This window comes from Phlebotomus argentipes, unplaced genomic scaffold (genome assembly GCF_947086385.1).
Source record: "Phlebotomus argentipes unplaced genomic scaffold, Phlebotomus argentipes genome assembly contig_5, whole genome shotgun sequence".
Taxonomy (NCBI): Eukaryota; Metazoa; Arthropoda; class Insecta; order Diptera; family Psychodidae; genus Phlebotomus; species Phlebotomus argentipes.
In genome coordinates, this window is record NW_026776165.1 from 11,631,353 (window position 1) to 11,649,693 (window position 18,341).

The window sequence follows — 18,341 nt, forward strand, 5'->3', positions numbered from 1 at the left end:
CTCAGAGGTGTCGCTGCAGTATCTCTCTTCTCTGGCAACCCGCTTGCTTTCACTTTGCGTTTTTTATTATTTCCTCGCTTTTTTACCGCGTTTCCGTGAAAAATACTGGCAGGAAAGATGTCTTTTGGCGACGTGAATACACCCAAGGGCCTTGGTGAGCTCAACAAACACCTGGCAGCGAACAGCTACGTGGTTGGGTAAGGATTTTAGGTGTTTTTGTGCTTCTGAGGTTATGTCCACGTGGATGATCGCTCTTTGCAGGTACACTCCATCCAAGGCGGATTTGTCGGTATTTGAGGCCCTCGGGAGCAATCCCGGCGAGAAGTTCGTGCACGTCCAGCGCTGGTACCGTCACATTGCCTCTTACACGCCGGCGGAGCGCAGCAAGTGGGGCGGTCAGGCTGTTCCTCAGGTGTCCGGAGGGCAGCCCACTGTGGCAAGCAAGGCGGCGGACGATGACGATGATGTGGACCTGTTCGGATCGGACGAGGAGGATGATGCCGAGGCGGAGCGCCTTAGGGAGGAGCGCGTGAAGGCGTATTCGGAGAAGAAATCAAAGAAGCCAGCCTTGATCGCCAAGAGCTCAATTCTGCTGGATGTGAAGCCGTGGGACGATGAGACTGACATGGCGAAGATGGAGGAACTGGTGCGCACCATCGTGATGGACGGCCTCGTGTGGGGCGCCTCGAAGCTCGTGCCCCTCGCGTACGGCATCCGTAAGCTGCAGATCATGTGCGTGATCGAGGATGAGAAGATTTCCGTGGATCTTCTGCAAGAGAAGATCCAGGAGTTTGAGGACTTTGTCCAGTCCGTCGACATTGCCGCCTTTAACAAGATCTAGGAATGATGAGATGCTCATTAAAGATGCTCTTGCTGCACAGAAATTTAATCGTGACTTTGAACTTAAGCGTTGATCTTTGCCTGAGTCCTTCGTCTTCACTTTCTCCAAGGAGAATCATTGGCTGGGTATCATAACAGACGCACCAGGTACGCTATTAGTCAGAGAAATGATGACAGTTTCAGAATATAAGACAAAGAGAAACAATAATCGCGATCTTAACGCTTCTTATTTCCATGTCTTCATCTTCGCTGCTCTTCTTATTGGAAAGCAGGCGAAGAAAGCATTTCTTATTAGATGTCATTGACTTTAATTTCATATTACACTTTGAGCAACTTTACCTCTGGCACTCATTCTCCAAATAAGACGTGTTAATCTTCAAGAGATTCTTGTAAGAATGCTTTTAATGCACTTCAGAACCCATTCAGAACGCACGCAAGTCTTTGAAAGTCTCAAAAAGCAGGTAAAATAAACGTGATGTCATATGAAACAGTTTGATGATCGCTTCAGATCAATCGCAATCAGAGATGCTTTAACAACTCTTTGTCATGCTTGCAAATTGACCTCAAAAGCTCATCTCAGGCGCTCATTGTCCTTTTCCACAGTCGCGCAAGTCATTCAATCCAGCGCAGATGATCGCAGCCGAGTGTCACTGAGTGTATCGCCTTATCGGCTCGGCGTTTTGTCTCTGGAGAGTGGGGATCGCGCGATCTCATATAAATGTTAATCGTTCTGCTGACCAGTTCGCAGTTGATTTTTGCTAATCCCACGGACAGTATTCGAGGCGTGCGCCGCAGAGTGGCATTCTTGTGTCCCCCGTTTGTGTTCTTTCACTGTGCCCAAAGTCAAGAAACTCCAACGCTATGTGCACCTCCTCCCGGTGGATAATCTGCGCTCTCCTGCTGGCCGCGATCGCGCTGGCCAACGCGGATGTGTCGCATGTTGGTGAGTGTGTTGTTCTCAGAAGGTCTTGTCGCCGATTGAATAATTCATGTTTGACGACAGAGGATGGCTTTTTTGGTGGCGATACTCCGTATTCGCGCGTGGTTTTCTCATTTTATTATATCAGCGATATTAATGCAATTGACATTGGACTTGAGGTATGTTGGGTGAGAGTGTGGTGTTGACCACACATGGCCGAAAAAGGTGGGAGACGCGAACTCTTGCGATGGTGAGAAACAAGGCGGAGACATTGTGATCCCAAGTGGTGTACAGTTGAAATTCCAGTAAAATACCAATTTTACTGCACTTCTTTGAATCCCCTTTGTATGGTTTTGTGTGCAAAACTGGGCAGATAAACTCCAGAAACATAAATTCCTAAGCTTGGTCTGCTTAAGAAATATTGAGAGAATCTAGAAATTCGCCTAATCTTACGCAAATAACAGCTGGAAACTTGCAATTATCTCGCAATTGAAATAATGCAAAGCAGAAATCTTAGTTTAGAACATGATAAGTAAGAAATAAATATACCAACAGTGCAATACTGAAGAAATGCACCAGTCTATAAGTGGTGTACAATTTGTAGTCATATTATCGCCCCTTTGGTGAAAAACATCAAAACCGGATTTTCTCGTGAGTCCCGTGATTTGGCTGCGCTGGAAAGCCATGTGAAGACGCTGCTGGGCAGTGTTTTGGGGCCTTGACGCGAGGGAAATCTCAATATCTCTGCCGTGACGCCAGAGATGACCAGGCGTGCGATGGTGATCTCAAGCAGTGACCTTTGGGGAGTTGCACAGATTGATGGCTTATTTATTCAGCGCGACAAAATTTGGAGATTCTCAGGGTAGAGGAACAAAAGACTGTTAGGAATGTGAGCAATTTCCGCAAATTCTGATTTATGGCTGTGCTTGGAAAGTTTTGTAAACACCACTAAAAATCTGATCGTCAGCGAAGCCTTGAAAAGCTTAGCGTCCCATTGGATGCAGAGTGCTAAAGATCGCTATTTTATAAATAAATCTACGAGATGTGTGTTTTTTCCCCTCTAATGGAAGAAAAGAGTTTAATTGAATCGCAAAACATCCCCAAGATTGCTTCTTTGTCCAGAGAGCTTGGAAGGAAGCCCGCGCACTTGCTAATTGTTCCGCTAATGAGGAAATAATTGCCACCATTGTTAATCTCTCAATCCAATATCTTTCCCATAATTACTATCAACTTGCAAATACGATCTTTCATGTTAACTTAATAGTGTGTCTCTCAGCATTTTCTATCGCTGTCCGAGCGAACAATTAAATGAGAGTGAAACTCTCAGGGCATCTCAGAACGTGGACTTTTCTCCCACGCGCGCGTGAATTACGCGAAAGGCATTCCCCACCTGAGATCCGGCTAATGCGATTCTCTGGGCAGTTGCAGGCAACCAGACGCCGCTGTCGGACATCTGCCTGGGCTGCATCTGCGAGGCCATGTCGGGCTGCAACAGGGCGGCGTCCTGTGATGGCAACGTGTGCGGCCTCTTCAAAATCACGCATCCCTACTGGGTGGACGCCGGGAAGCCCGTGCAGCAGGCTGACTCCCCCGAAGCCACCGGAGCCTTCGCCAATTGCGTCACGGAGCCCTTCTGCGCCGGCCGCGCTGTGCAGAACTACATGAGTCGCTTCGGGCAGGTAAAAACCGAATTCGTTGTGATAAATGAAAGTTTATCACGGTCTTAGAGACACCTGACTTTCGTTTATTAATCAGAAGCAGGGCTGAAATCGCCTTATCTAGGCAGTGTTATAGAGTGCATCGATTGCCAATCAATGTTTTCATTTATTTAATGCTGCACTCTTGTCGGCAGGATTGCAACAAGGACGGCGTGATTGACTGCTCAGACTACCTGGCTGTTCACATCCTGGGCGGATACGGATGCAGCGGCGAGATTCCGGCCAAGTTCACGAACGCACTCAGCAATTGCCTGTACCAAGCGAGCGCCTTCCAAAACGCCTTTCAATAACTCGCGCGAAAAGATGATAAAGTGACGAGATTAAAGGGCTTTTTATAGAAGCACAGCATAGTTTTCATGTCATGGTTTATTTCAAACATTTAACAATTCTAATCATCCAGTCTATTCAAGTTTATTAATGCGTAAACGGTTCTCTTGTCATCCTAGATATTTGGTTTTAGTGTCTATTCACGTTTTTTTGCAATTCAGTTTATCTCAATAATATTAACATTAAATAAGTTTTTTTTATTGATATTATTTCATTTTATACTTGTTGAGAAAGTCCAGAGAAACGTCTCTGGAAAGAGCGAAAAGGTTTTGGTTTTTTCCCCATAGAAATTGACAAAAATCTATTAAGATGAAATTCTCTCAATTCAAAATACGTATATATTTTTTCATCGGTTTGTTTTTTAGATGTGAAACGCTTTACACGAGATATTTTCTTTGGGAGAAAAAATTCAATTGGCAACATTTTTCTGGCCTGTTTTCATCTTTTAATCTCTTAATGAATTTTAATTTCCTTTTCTTCTTCTCTAATATCTTAAATATACACGAGACAATTTCATAAAGTAATAAATTTAAGGAATAATTGTGTCTTTAAAAAAAATGAGCGAAAATAGGGTAGAAAATATTGCTCAAGATTTAAATATTGCTCACTAAATTGAGAGAACATAAATTTCTGATTTACAATTTAATTTCTTAAACTCTACTCTTCACCCTTTCAATACACTTTTCTCTCTCTAATCATCGATTCTCATCGTTAAAAATCGTCAGTCAAAAATAGTTTCTTTTTCTCATTTTTTATGCTATCTTTAAATTTCAACTGACTCATAAACATCTTCTATAGCTGATTACAATTCTGGATATATAGAATTCAACTTATTCTTCTGTTTTTCTCCTTTCAATTTGAATATTTCGGGTATATAAGTGATTATATTCAATGGTTAGTTAAATTGCAATGCGGTTTTCTCTCCTGGCAATGAAACATTGTTGCCAGATGAGGGAAAATGCATCTGCATTGGCATTTTGTTAGAAATCCTTTCTCTTGGAGAAATTTTATGTGGTTTCTTTTCCTTTTTTTGAAATATTCTCATGTCGAAGAGTGGGAAGGAAACGAGGGCGGACATAAGGTATATATCTCTCTCACATGTACAGATTTATGCCTAACCGAAGAAACTTTTGGCAGCGGAAGCCTCCTTTTTCCTCCGCTTCTTCTCCTCCTTGGCCAGCATCTTGGCGAGGCGCTCCTCCTCTTTGGCAATTCGTTTCTCTTCCTGCAATGGTTATCATTTTACAATCGACTCCACCAGCGGAGTGCCTAATAAAACTCACCTTTCTCATTTCCTTCTCTGCCTTTAGTCGCGCCTTCTCCTCCTTCTTGTCCTCACGCGAGGCGCTCGCGGCCGCCGCGACCACGGCGGGGGCGGTCTTGGAGGTGGAGGGCGCTGGGAGGTCTGATTTGCTCTTCACGGACACACTTTTGCCACTCATGGGCGACTTGGCGCGGATCGGGGCGACTTTCGAGCCCACGCCGAGGCTCTTGGCGCCACCGGGGGGAGCGGAAGAGGATGCGTCGGCTACCAGGAGGGGAATGATGTCCGTAGGACTGCTGGACTTTCCGGTGTAAGTGCCATATCTGTGGGAAAACAGTGGCGTTTTGAGGAATCGCAGAGAAACACTTAACCAGAGTTACCGCCCTCTCGAATGCCCCGCCCATTTACACGTCTTACAATTACACCCTGACGACGTATAGCAATTTATTTGGAAGCAGAACACTACTGTGACATTATCTACATAGAATTCTCAATTATTTAGAGCATTGAATTTATTTAGAGCAAAAGCTCATAAAATCTGTAAAACTGCAGTATCACGTGTGAAAATTGTTCCCTAAATAACTTGAACATGAAAAGGAAAACTTTAACCATCGTCTTGCTTGAATTATTCCCATTATTCTTTTCATCCAGAGAATATCGTGATTTCAGCACATTTAGTACAGTGTACCTATACATATAATTGTGGGAATATTATTACATAGACCACAATTTCCACTCATGAAACATAAGAATTCTGGAGAATTGACGCTTTTTCTGCGCGGAAGTTTGAATTTAGTCAAAGTCTTACGTGCAATTCAAGAAGAGAATTGTACGGAGTCAGACTTCTTAAGCACAGCAATTTCAGGAAAAAACTTCCTCAGTTTCTCAACACATAAAATTTGTTCTTCAGCGGCACGATATGCGGAAGTTATTGGAAGTTAAGATGGGGATGGGAATGTGGCCTGGACTCACCTGAGTCGTGGATTGGTTGCGTGCACTGGAGAGGGCGTCGGGAGGCGCCGAGCTGGGCTCCTGAATTCCTTGATTGTGGGCAGGCGGGAGCGCAGCATGATCTCTGACACCCTCTCCTTGCTAGGGCGATTCAGATAGGCCGGATTGCGCGGGATGGCGCCCAGGCATCCGCTGGGGCAGCTGCCGTTGTGCTTGTGAAGTGAGCTGGCCGATGATGTGGACGACAGGCCGGAATTGGTGGAGTTCTCTGAGCACGAGGACGTGTTGGAGACACCTTGGCGGGAGGCAAAGAGAGAAACCATTAACCCGCGCCCCCATCGTCAGTGTCAGCCTCGTTACCTGACACGCACGATGAACCAGAGCTCATTGAGTAGAGGCTGGCCGACTGGGCCACGCGGCTGTTCATGCTGTACGCACTCGCCGACCCGGGCACCTGCGGAATACAAATGACGAGTCAATCGGGCGCTCGAGTGTGACGGAGAGTGCGAAGGAATAGAGGAATGTGAGGAGAGGCATTCGATGTGCCTCATAAACTGACCCCCCAACTCTTGCTGCTGCCCATCGAGTAACTCGACGCTGATCCCTGAAGTCGCCATGACCCAGAACCAGAAGTCAATCGATTGATGCGTGCTCTGCATGGATTGGCAAACACAAACGATTCAATATTGCCTCTTCAGGACCCCACCAGCCATGCCCATCCTGATCCCCCAACACTTACCGACAAATCACACAACGCAGCGGCAGCAGTCGCTGGGCCACGGCAGCCTGCAAAGACCGGGACATTGTTCAATGCATTTTCGTCACAATTCCGCGCATTGTAGTTCGCGCGCGGGACGTTAATCGGCCAATCTGCCCACTAATTGGTCATTATGCTGACTAATTTATTGTTGGAAGTCATTACAGAAAAATGCCACGATATTGTTTATCGTTTAATTGAAAAGGAAATTTATTAAATTGTGGAAGTTGTTGCTCGATTGCAGACACTTTCCGTTTCACTCCACTTTCCCTTGAATATGGACGCTCTTGTGTGCTCACCTGAATCGTCTTCACGAAGCACCGCCGGCACACAACTCTATGGCCACAAGGGGAGGTTTGCATCGTGGCTCGGGCATTGATGCAGATCACACACTCATCCTCCTGCGACGTTGGTGGCTCCGGCTCGCTCTCCTCCAGCTTATTGAGGAGTTTATCCTGGCAAGAAATAGAGAAAAGTGTCAGTTATTATTTGAAATTCAGATGCTTCAGACATTCGTGCATTTATCGCCTAGACAATCGAAAGACAGTCAAATGATAATCGCATGAAAAGTCTTTTTTTTGTGTGATATTGATGTGATTTTTAAATAACAGCAAAATATTCCTATTTAATGATATTGTTGTTTTACGTTTTGACTGTTTGAACAGAACGATTGTTTTAAATATGACCAGAATCAATAGAGAAAGGTGTGAAAAAATCCGTTTAATGCTTCTATGTAAACATCATCGTATTTGCTGAGGTAAATAAAAGGAGGAAATGTTCAATGCAGTGTTATTATCTGGAAAACATATGAAACTATGAGAGCATCGCAGTTTTATGAGCGGCATATTGTGGCTTGAAATGAAAATAAAAAGCACCGACAATTTATTATCAGTGAGAAATTTTTTTTTCCCAACTGTCAGAAGAGTCGTGATATTTGCACAACTCCCTCTCTTATTGTTACACATTTTCTCAATGCGGGAAATTATGTGCTCAGATGCACGGAAGAGCTGGAAAGTGCCGCGATGATGCTGAGCAATGGCGCGAGGGAGATAAAATATGGCATATTTGCATAATTGCTCTCTATGAAAACACATTCCAGCTGAAATCAGTGCAAATTGCCGAGGACAATGCGAGACATCCTCCAAAGACAGAAATAAGACTTTTCTTTTCGCAACTTCTGGCGACAAAAGTGGACCAAGGTTGAGTGATAAAGCCAGATGCATATCATTATGGCGCGATGCGATAATTTGATTAGACGTCACGATGTTGATCTCTTTGGACTGCTCTCTTGCCATTTAACATTTAATTCCTAATTCACTGGACAGCGAGCGCCTGACGAAGGCCTGCTGAAATGTCGCCCAGTTCGCTCTGTAAATCAATGTTGGCAGAAGGCAGAAAAAACATGATATATATTGTATCATATCTTGCTCAGCACTTCGGAAAGATTATATTGATTGGATGTTGTAATTCGGATTTAATTTGCAATGGTAATTCCGGTGGTCTTTTGCATTACAATGCACTCTCGCCAGAGCTTTTTTTCCACTTCTTTATTGTGTCATTAGGTTACTTATTGTGCTCTCATTGTTCTTTCACTGAAATATGTATTCTGCACATCGCATAAATCTCCATGCACCACTGAATTCCATTCCTTTCGTCATACAACCTTCTTCCGCAATTCTTAAGGGGATAACAAAACTTGAGAAATATCCATATCATATTCTGCTATGTTTGCTTTGCACTTTTATTAACTAGCGCGCGCGAGCATAAAGAAAAGAATTTCTCCATATATGTGGAGAAATTTCTACACAATAAAACCTAATCTTTCTAATTGGGAGAACAAGTTTGATATTTTTTCCCCATTACAATTCTTATTTGGAGCGAAAGACGCGAGTTTTTTTTGGAGATAGAAAGACCCAGATAAAATTCACATCCAGTGCGAAGAAATAGATATTAATTTCCGTTTTAGGTAAAAGGGAGAAACACACAATTACGATCGTTAATTTGCGATAAAAAAGAGGTACTTTGACGCTCTCTTATTGTGCAATTGGACACAACGACACTTCCGACTTTCTTGGCCAAGCAGAAGGAGAAGAAAAAAACGATTGCCTTTTGGGAGTTGCCCAGCAAATATATGAGAGGCTCAAATGCACGGCATTTGATCATGAAATTCTCTGCCATTCACCAAAAAAAAACCCGTGCTTAGACGATATGTAGTGATGAGTGGCCAAGGTAATGAGAAAGAGGTGGTAAAAAAGTGTGCGATTTTTAAACATTATCCCCATTTTCATTGCCCTCACTTTGCGCTGCAAAGATAAATATGCCTATTGACCTTAGGCTCGAAATTCATGAAGAAAAACTCGCAAAGTTGTGTTTGTATGTTAAAAAATAAATTTTCAATTCACGTCCAATTGCCAAACCTCCGCTGGAGATGATGTATTGACTTATTTGGCTTCAAAAAAGTCTTCATGAGCTCTTCTATGTGCGCCACACGTGATCTCAAGAGAGATGCAGAGTTGAGCGATGCTGAGATTTTTGGTTGAGAAAGAAGATAAAGATGTCAAATTGTCGCAACTGGCGGAATTCTGGCTGAATGTGGGCGGGGCTTCTGAATAGGCGGAGTTGTTTGCAAATTAAATTATTCATTGATTACCTCAATTACGCCCAAAAACTCAAACTTTACCAATGCCAGAAACACCTCTGAACATCAGCTGGAAATGATTTATTTTCAAGATACCACGAAATCTTTCATCTCGTCATAAAATCCGTCTTTAGCTTCATATATTATATTATAGAGAAGAAAGCCGTGCTTTTTGAAAGAAAATTTGGTAACTTATGCAAATGTTGATTGGAAAATTGTCGAAATCAGGCGCAAAATGTGGTCCTCCCCACCGCTTGACCGCATAAATCTTGAGCATAGCTATTGTTGGTCGGCTGGTCAGCCGCTCTGGTGCAACACTCCTCACTTGGTCGTGATACCGCGCACTTGGTCAGGTGCTCTCGCCACACACCCACCGTCTGGCTGCCCAGGAAGTTCCCATTCGCGCCACCGACCCAAATTGATCCAGATCGTGCGGAAGTTGCGAAGTTGCCAGAAATTATGCGTGTGAGTGCTTAAATAAGTGGCGAATCCAGTGGTTTTAATTGGACTTGTGAAGCGCACATTATTATTGTGAAAACCGTGAAAACTCTTTTGCTGCCGGGGAAATATAGTGCGCAGGATGAACGCCGTTGCCAACACCACGGCGGCTCTCTGCTCAGTCTTCACACTGATCTTCGGTGAGACACGCCACCATGTACTTCCTCAGGTTCAAGACGGACATAATTGGACAGAAAATTGTGCAACTCTGTGAGCGGCAAATTGACCGAAGACAGAATCCATTGAACTTGACATTTTCACACATTTTCGCCTTGTGTTGCTTTGGCATCGCGGCAAGACAATATGTTTAGAGAAGACCCCATCAAGAGACGTGAAGAACATTGAAAATCCATGTCGACAGCAATGAGGGCATAACAATTAACCTGCCATATGATTAAATTATAATTTGATTGTTGTTTTCTATCCCCCCAACTCACGCGAGAGTCCATTCATGGCTAATCGCGATATCGCCTTCATTCATTCATCGGCATCTCATTGAGAATTTTTGATTTCGCCCCAAGATTACTCTCAAACCACGAAGCTCCTTCAATTGAAATTGGAAAACACAGTTATGACGTTTGCTGATGGAATCGACGATCGATTTGATGATCTCTAAAAATAATAGCCTGACGAGATATTGAGCAAACTTTTTATTATCTCTTAGTGTTTTAAGGTTGGAATCAATTGCACAAGAGCTCGTCTCTTTCAATGATAAACTATGTGGTTTGACAGATTTTTAATATATAAATTTTAATATCCGTCAAATCATGTAATATCATATAATTTTGTCTAATTACTAAAAATTTTTTCACCTTGATCGCTCGAAAAAAAAGTCAACAACTTCATATAGTTTCAAGTTAATGTAATTGCTGCATTTTGGGTAACATAGAAATTCTCGTTGACGATCTTGACCCAAAATTATTATTTCTCAGTTTTCCAATTCAACACACGCCAAGTAACCTCCTAATTCGCAGTGCGGCGACTTCTCATCAAAATGCAATTAATTAATAAACTGACCAGTGGCGGTATAAAAAAGCCATTTTTCAGCGATAGTGTTGAGCAAGACAATTTCAAAATGCGCCTTTGGATCATGACCGTGAATTTTTTCTGCGCTCACGCTTTCAAATACCCCACAGGAGGATCGCCGCTGATCTTCAGCCCCGCGCCACGCGGTGACTGTGTCAATTGCTGCGCAATTCGCGAGCCGAAGGACATCAGATTCCTCCTGTACACGCGGGACAATCCCACCACGCCCGATCATCTCTACGTGTCGGACGAGAAGAGGCTCATGGCGTCGCATCTCAACACCGCCAATCCGCTGATTCTCTATTTGCACGGCTTCTCGGAACAGGCGCCTGGAGACACTGGCCAGAGCTCCTTCGAGGTGCGCCAGGCCTTCCTCGAGATGGGCGACTACAACGTGATCCTCGTCGACTGGCGATCGCTCACAGCGCTGCCCTGGTACGTCACTTCAGTGCAGGTAATCCGAAGAGGAGTTCCCAAAAATTCAATAATTGAAGAATGCTTTGAAATTCATCTTAAGAACGGTCCGCGCGTTGGACGCTACATTGCGAGATTCGTGAGATTCCTCATCAAGACCGGGGGAGTGGATTTGGAGAAAGTTCACGTGATTGGATTCAGTCTGGGTGCCGAAGTGGCTGGATTTATTGGAAAGATCCTCAAAACATGGGGACTCTTCTTGCCACGAATTACAGGTGAGATTCGAGCGTACGGCGAAAGATTTCCTGCCTTTAACATCCCAAGTAATGAGGGTGAATCAAGTAAATTCTTGCGATCTTAATCAGTTCAGAGAGCTTGAGAAGCTCCGTCAAATGAGCATTTGCATAATTATTGAGGCTGGAAATAGAGGTAAATATGCAGAAATAATTCCTACAGAATATTTCTGAATACTTTTATAGCCACCACACATCCATAAACTGATATTTTCTGATGCGTTTGATTTATCGCTGAATTGTTGAATAATACATTTGATAGGGCAGAGCGGGGTTTTTTGGAGTACTTATGAACCACGATTGCAATTTCACTTCAAAAACTTTTTCCATCATTGTGATATTACATAGATAAAAAGCCCTGCCTTGCCCTATTTGAAGTTTTCAATCCATATTTCACGTCTTCAGTGTTTATAGACCGCTGATGATGACTTTGATGTGTGTAAACCTTTCAAAATCAGAGCATAAGCACACAAGATTCATCATCCCAGTGAATGTGGAACTCCGCGAAGGTCTTGCTATTTGTGGAGAATGCTCAAAATAGCAGTACTTTCACTCTTCGTCTCGACGCTGTCGTAAATTGCGGAGCGCACGAAAAATTCCCTTCTTAGCATCCATGTTAACGTCATGAAAACTTTTTACGACATCTCCAGAACGCCACCCTGTGTGGGGTGGCGAATTCCGCGGGAGGATTTTTCCAACCATTTCATCCAATCCAAGGGGAAGACATTATAGCAAATTGGCTCTCTTTTCCCAGGTCTCGATCCGGCATTTCCCGTCTACATGTTCATGGGAAGCTCAGATCGCCTCAGTGCCTCGGACGCACGCTTTGTGGATGTGATTCACAGCGACGGCGGCATCTTGGGCTTCCCTTGGCCACTCGGCGACGCGGACTTCTTCCCCAACGAGGGCGTGCCGCTGCAGCCGGGCTGCGCGCGCGAGGAGATCTCCAAGAACCGCTGGGTGGGCATCTTCGTAGGCTGCAGCCACCAGCGCGCCTGGCAGTACTTCGTGGAGTCCATCCGGCGCCCGAAGGCCTTCCTGGCCACCAAGTGCGAGAAGTCCAGTCAGAAGGTGAAGGGCAAGCCGAAGCTGGAGAGTTGCGACAGGAACATCACAGCTTACATGGGTCTGCATGCCGATCATCGTCTGCGGGGCCGCTTCTTCCTCACCACCAACGACGAGCCGCCGTTCGGCAGGAATTTTCCACTTTAGTCTCCACCACGGCGCTGCTCCAGCCGCAACGGTTACCTTAGTACAATTCAATTTCCGTCCAGATGCTATTTATGTCTCTTAGGCCAAGTGATTTTTTCTATGTCATAAAGAAATTGCATTTGAAAATTTAGGGGTGGTTTTCCCGCTTTCCCCATCTCATGGTCAGAGGTTTCTGGCGGTAATTGACACTTTAACCAAAGCGTGGATGCCAAATTTCCACATGCAGAAAAGTGATCAATTTTCTCTCTGATTTGTTCGCCAAGGAAATTTCCATATATACACCTTATTTTCATAATTCTGCGACAACAACATGAGTTTTCCGCCTTGGTGATAAATTTCCTCATCTATCACTGCTATTTATGAACATGATTATTTTATTGTGGCCCAAAAAGGAACGACAGAAGAAAGCTCTGTGGCGCGAAGGAGCTTTTTCGATATGCTGTATTTCTGCCGAAATAAGGTTCTTGTGGTAAAATTTGCATATATTTGTCAGAATACTCTGATGTGGTGGCTCTTTTTGGGTATTAAAATCAAATTTAGTGGGTCAATTAATGCTTTTCATCGCTAATTAAACCGTCGATTTCACCCACTAGAAAAGTAGACAGGAAAAATTCTATACGAATCATTTAAAGTCAATTAAAACGTAATTACTGCATTGAATATTTATTGCCAATTATAGGTTATCAACTGGATGCTTTTTTTAGCACACTTCTACTGTGTTTAAAAGTGGTTCAAGCTGAGCTTTCTCCGAAGAAAATTCCAGCACCCTTCGTCGAAAGCCACACATTTAGAAAATTGCGGTAAAAATATACATTCCGATCATAATGTTTCAGGAAGAGAAAGTTGTTTCCCTCAAGAATATGAATTTGTGCCGCCCCGAGGGTTGGAGTGCATGTATTGTAGGTTGTTTTGAGAATCGCGTGCTCAGCCGTTCATTCCACTCGCGCCGGAGCCGTTCATTCATCAGTTCACCCCAAAGTTCTTTGTACTTCCTTGCAGATACGCTGCTATATGCACAGGAAAGGGTGGCCTTACGTAAGCTGATCGATGGTGGTCGATAAGCAAAAAGCTCACTGCCTTCCGCCTCGCCAGAAGCGCGTCTTCTTTGTCTCCCCTCGACGTCGTGGCACGCGATTTTCATATTTTTCTTCATGCTCCCAATATTCCGTAGTAAAAGAGTCCGTGTGGGTTTTTTTTTCTTTCTTCTTCTTCCCCACATTCTTAATGCGACTCCACCATAAATACATATATCTCTCCTTCCGTGGCAGTTCGCCTGTCGCTGCGATAAAAATTAAAAATCGATCACCCACTCTGAGACAGTGGCGAAGTGGGTGGAATTCCTGGCGAGCCAGAAAGCCCATAAGACACCCTCTAATTAGGCGCAATTCCCCATAATAAAAAGTCTGCGTCTCAGGCACGCAAAAGGGACGCAAATTACATGACGAGTGACTAATTAGAATCACAATGATTTTTATCATTTCGCCATGACGAGAAGAGAGCTGTTTTTTGCGCCGCACACACGCGGTGTCATTGTGCAAATTCTCCGTCTGTCGCTGGCGTGACACGCAATCAAAGCTGTGGTGTCGCGATGGGCATAATGTAAATGAAAGCTGTGTGGCTGGAAGAGCATTTCGCAGCCCACCTCAAGGCGTGATAGATCACTTTTCATGTTCACCACCATAAATTCGACGAAATGGTGAAGCGGCGGAATGAAGGTGTAATTCCAACCCCAGCATTGACGACTTCTCCAACACGCCGCCAATTTTTGGCGAGCAAAAGCCACAACCGCAGACTCATACATTATTCGCCACTTAATTTATATTTATTTGACCCCAAGTGGATGGAAAAAGGGCGCGGATTTTTTGGTGCCTCCGCAAATCGATCACGTGCGGCGCGCTTTGCATGCATACAATCATTGCAAAATCCCAAAAATATCACCCCATTTCACATGAATAGTTTACACACCCCATCAGACATTTTCCAATGGGGTGAAGATGAATTAAAAATAGATGCAGCAAAATTGGATTAATCATTGAAATACTTCACACTGCCTTCAATGGAATCTATTATCGGCTGATTGAAGTCTCTGTGAAGTGCAGAGGAAAGAGTACATTGTCACAGAGCAATTCTTTGGTAAATTCTCCTTCTTGGGAGTTTCATTATGAGACATAATACCGTAGAAAGAGTTTCAATTAAAGATACAAAAGAAGCGAAAAGTTCCAATCTTTCTATATTGTTGAAAAATCTTCATTTTCCGAGTTACACGTGCAATCATGGAAATTTAGACATATCTTATACTCACAGTGAAGTTCTTGTGTTTTAGAGAGTTGTAGGCTGTGAAGTCAACTTTCCAAATTTGCTCTAGCAAATCCGATTACAATTTTGCTAGATTTATGAAAAATAAAGGAAATACACAAAAATACCTCTCAACAATCCGATTTCACAGGCCTACAGCTCAAATCATACCCAAATAGTTTCTTTTATTGCATTTTTATGGTGCCACTTAAGCTGCCCAGTGAACTTTTATCCCCAAAACGCCCTCCGCAATCACAATTTGCAAGAGGGTCGAAAGCTTCTGTCGACAGTTGCCAGAGTATCGCTGGGGTCAGGAATTTGCATTTATCCGTTTCACTGTGATTTGCCATTCATTATTTCAATGCGAAATCCTGATAGCGCTGTCCCGGCTAATCTCCTGATTGGAGCAATGTGATTTTGGGCGCGCGATTTGGGCGCGCAAAGTGGGTGAGAGTTGGATCGATAAGTGGGGCGGATGAGCGAAAAGTGCGATTAAAGCTCGAGCACTCCTTGAACTCATCAATCCAAGCCACCCGGGTTGACGACGCGTATTTTAAGCACACTATCATGTTACAGGATAATAACGCTGTCACAAGGACGACTCGAGATCAAGTGAGACAGGTGAGCAGCAGAGCGTGAGGATGAAGTATTGATTTTCCCCACGCATCAGGTGAAATGCCATTTCCATCGCAAATATGTTGCATATAAACAGTCTGGGCGTCAGTGTGCATCTGTGGCAGATGTTCAAGGTGTGACGGAGACACCGGGTCTGGCCAGGACAGTCTTCTTGCGCGTATCGCTCCACAGTCAGCGGAATTATCGACACTTCGCGCCAATTTGTGCGCTATTGTGATTACCATGAGGGTGGCTTTCACGTGTGCTCCATGGGAGATAATTGGATCTCTCCGCAAATGGGGAGCAATTAAGTGACGAAAATTCAATTTGGATGGGATATCCTTGGAAGGAAATTATGTCTGCTGGCTGATGGGATGTGCGAGAAAATAGCAGGTCAAGTGTAGGAAGTTGTATTTTGTTAATAAACCCCCACGAAATCATACCTGAAAACCCATTATTAAATACAAATGCCGAATCCCAAATAAATTCTCTCTCTCTACACACAATTTCATATTCCTCAAATGTTGCACGTTAAAGTTTTCATTACATTGCTTACAGCACTACAGTTGCACAAATATGAGTAGGATCGCGTTGAATAGCAAAGGAATGATTGTTTATTGATTCAATGTAAATATATTAATAGTATATTTTTATATATTTTTGTATATTTTTTTTTATTTGATCTTTAAAGCTTGCGATTAATCGAATAAACACATAAAATCGCAATCTTTGACATCTTCTCTCTGATTTGAAGGCATTTCAGTGGGCGTGGACTAGACATGGGTGGAGCTTAGCATTTGGCAATGATTCTACTCAATTTCTCATCAGTGTAAATTGTCTTGAAAAATTTATTTCACCGCAAAATTGCTTCTTCTCATCGTAACATGACGAAATGTGTCATAAATGTTTAAAAGCGAAAGAAATTCCATATAATACATTTAACAGGAAATTCCAATTTTCTTCTTGTCTTGTATAGAAAATTAATGTTTCACATGCAATCCTCGTCCAATTTTCCTGCCCGAATGGATTTTTAATCATTCCACCGAAAAAAGTCAGCGCATTGATTTTCCTGGGCTCTTTTCCTCTCCCGCCAAAAATGCTCACTTGTCAACCTGACCAAAATAAATCTGTGACTTGCAGAATTCTCGCTGGTCTTGATGGTGGAAAATGAGACTTTTTGGCTCAGCGCGCGACAGTCCAAAAGAATGTTGCGTGCTGTGTGGATTTGTCACAATTGGACAAGTTCCAATGCAGGATGAGACGCTAATTGGAATCGATTAAGCGGAGCGGCAAATTTAGGGCCATGTAATGAGGATGATAATTCCGCCACCCTTTTTCCGGGTGGTGCACATTGGGGTGGGGGCGAAACATGCTGAATTGTGCATTTTGTGCGCGTGTGAATTGCGTCATCAATGCGTCAAGGGACTTTTTGGAATTGGACTGTAGTAGAAAGTGTACAAAAGTTGGAAGTTAATGATTGTACCTTGACGTCATTTGGAAATGGTCTTGTTTTCCAGTGACGCAAAGAGGCAAAAGTGTTTTGCAACATACATATATCCAGAAGACTTACGATTTTGTGATGCAGTGCAGTGAGTTCACGCTCGGTGACTCGCCGATTGGCGGCCTCGCGCCTCCTCTGGCGAAACTGGCTGTACTTGTAGGCCAGGATGACACCTGGCAGCGCCAGGGCCTCCAGAGGTGATCGTCTGCCGAAGGGCATCCTCACCACCGGGCGCGCGCGACAATCCTCTAATTTGCGATGCTGCAGCAATGCAGATATGCTGGAGAATTGTTTTTTGCCACAACTTCTCCACCCATTTTCTCACTCACCCACCGATGTTTGTTTGTCTTTTGCACCACACTCTGCAGACTCCCACCGCCCTGGAGCACATCTCGCACTGCAGGTCCTCACAATTTCGCACACACAGACAATCGATGGCGCTTTCGCGCGACTTTCATCTCTTCACCTGCGTCTCTCGATGGCTTTTGTCTTGGACCACCTCCAATTTTTCACCTTGAACCCATTCCAACTCTGCCCACTTCTCCAGAATAATCTCCACAGGGACTTCACCAATTCTTTTCCACACTCTGCAATGTGCAGAATTTAGTCCTTGGGCGCGATTCGCAGGAAAATCGGTGATTGATTGAGAAAATTCGGATGTTGAGAATGTTAGAATAAAATAAGGGGGAGAAATTGTAGTGAAAGCTCCGAAGCAACTGTTCAATCTTAATGCCGGAGTGAAACTGAGAGGATAGTTTGTGATTCTCACATTTTGGCGAGAAGAAAAGGCCATGAAGCAGTGGCGTAGTGGCAAAAAGGACTCAGAAGTTCTTTGAGTATCTCTTAAATTCGCAACTTCGAGAGTTTTCTTCGTTTCCTTTGTTTTAATGGCTTCAAAAAAATCACTGCATTTTGAGTTGGAATTTAAAGCTTTTTTTACACACTTATCAAGTTACTTTCTTCTGGTCAAAAGGCAGAACATTAAAGGAAAGCTTGTGTTTATTTAATGCTGACTTCCAAGTTAGTGAAATAGTTAACATTATATCTTTTCTTCACTTGCAAACTGGCTACGC

The 18,341-nt window shown here is 43.7% G+C and overlaps 4 protein-coding genes across 4 annotated transcripts; 3 read left to right on the plus strand and 1 right to left on the minus strand.

Moving 5' to 3' along the window:
- Positions 1 to 4: 4 nt before the first annotated feature.
- LOC132265654 (probable elongation factor 1-beta) lies at positions 5 to 889 on the plus strand. Its single transcript, XM_059766405.1, has 2 exons — positions 5 to 197; positions 262 to 889. Exons 1-2 carry the CDS (start codon positions 118 to 120, stop codon positions 839 to 841), a joined length of 660 nt encoding a protein of 219 aa, XP_059622388.1. The 5' UTR covers positions 5 to 117; the 3' UTR covers positions 842 to 889.
- Positions 890 to 1,564: 675 nt separating this feature from the next.
- LOC132265631 (lysozyme-like) lies at positions 1,565 to 4,899 on the plus strand. The gene is made up of 3 exons (XM_059766370.1): positions 1,565 to 1,783; positions 3,182 to 3,438; positions 3,612 to 4,899. Exons 1-3 carry the CDS (start codon positions 1,702 to 1,704, stop codon positions 3,765 to 3,767), a joined length of 495 nt encoding a protein of 164 aa, XP_059622353.1. The 5' UTR covers positions 1,565 to 1,701; the 3' UTR covers positions 3,768 to 4,899.
- LOC132265632 (uncharacterized) lies at positions 3,826 to 18,001 on the minus strand. The gene is made up of 8 exons (XM_059766371.1): positions 17,338 to 18,001; positions 7,076 to 7,231; positions 6,759 to 6,805; positions 6,579 to 6,672; positions 6,380 to 6,473; positions 6,041 to 6,314; positions 5,088 to 5,391; positions 3,826 to 5,029 (listed from the first exon to the last, which is right to left on the minus strand). Exons 1-8 carry the CDS (start codon positions 17,485 to 17,487, stop codon positions 4,919 to 4,921), a joined length of 1,230 nt encoding a protein of 409 aa, XP_059622354.1. The 5' UTR covers positions 17,488 to 18,001; the 3' UTR covers positions 3,826 to 4,918.
- LOC132265787 (phospholipase A1 2) lies at positions 9,995 to 12,937 on the plus strand. The gene is made up of 4 exons (XM_059766562.1): positions 9,995 to 10,052; positions 11,049 to 11,392; positions 11,456 to 11,627; positions 12,400 to 12,937. Exons 1-4 carry the CDS (start codon positions 9,995 to 9,997, stop codon positions 12,855 to 12,857), a joined length of 1,032 nt encoding a protein of 343 aa, XP_059622545.1. The 3' UTR covers positions 12,858 to 12,937.
- Positions 18,002 to 18,341: the final 340 nt, after the last annotated feature.

Coding starts and splice junctions, on each gene's coding strand:
- LOC132265654 (XM_059766405.1), top strand. CDS start 118: ATGTCTTTTGGCGACGTGAATACACCCAAGGGCCTTGGTGAGCTCAAC. Junction 198..261: donor GCGAACAGCTACGTGGTTGG/GTAAGGATTTTA, acceptor CGCTCTTTGCAG/GTACACTCCATCCAAGGCGG.
- LOC132265631 (XM_059766370.1), top strand. CDS start 1,702: ATGTGCACCTCCTCCCGGTGGATAATCTGCGCTCTCCTGCTGGCCGCG. Junction 1,784..3,181: donor CGCGGATGTGTCGCATGTTG/GTGAGTGTGTTG, acceptor TTCTCTGGGCAG/TTGCAGGCAACCAGACGCCG. Junction 3,439..3,611: donor ACATGAGTCGCTTCGGGCAG/GTAAAAACCGAA, acceptor TCTTGTCGGCAG/GATTGCAACAAGGACGGCGT.
- LOC132265787 (XM_059766562.1), top strand. CDS start 9,995: ATGAACGCCGTTGCCAACACCACGGCGGCTCTCTGCTCAGTCTTCACA. Junction 10,053..11,048: donor AGTCTTCACACTGATCTTCG/GTGAGACACGCC, acceptor AATACCCCACAG/GAGGATCGCCGCTGATCTTC. Junction 11,393..11,455: donor GGTACGTCACTTCAGTGCAG/GTAATCCGAAGA, acceptor ATTCATCTTAAG/AACGGTCCGCGCGTTGGACG.
- LOC132265632 (XM_059766371.1), bottom strand. CDS start 17,487: ATGCCCTTCGGCAGACGATCACCTCTGGAGGCCCTGGCGCTGCCAGGT. Junction 6,806..7,075: donor GCTTCGTGAAGACGATTCAG/GTGAGCACACAA, acceptor CGGTCTTTGCAG/GCTGCCGTGGCCCAGCGACT. Junction 6,315..6,379: donor TGGTTCATCGTGCGTGTCAG/GTAACGAGGCTG, acceptor CCTCCCGCCAAG/GTGTCTCCAACACGTCCTCG.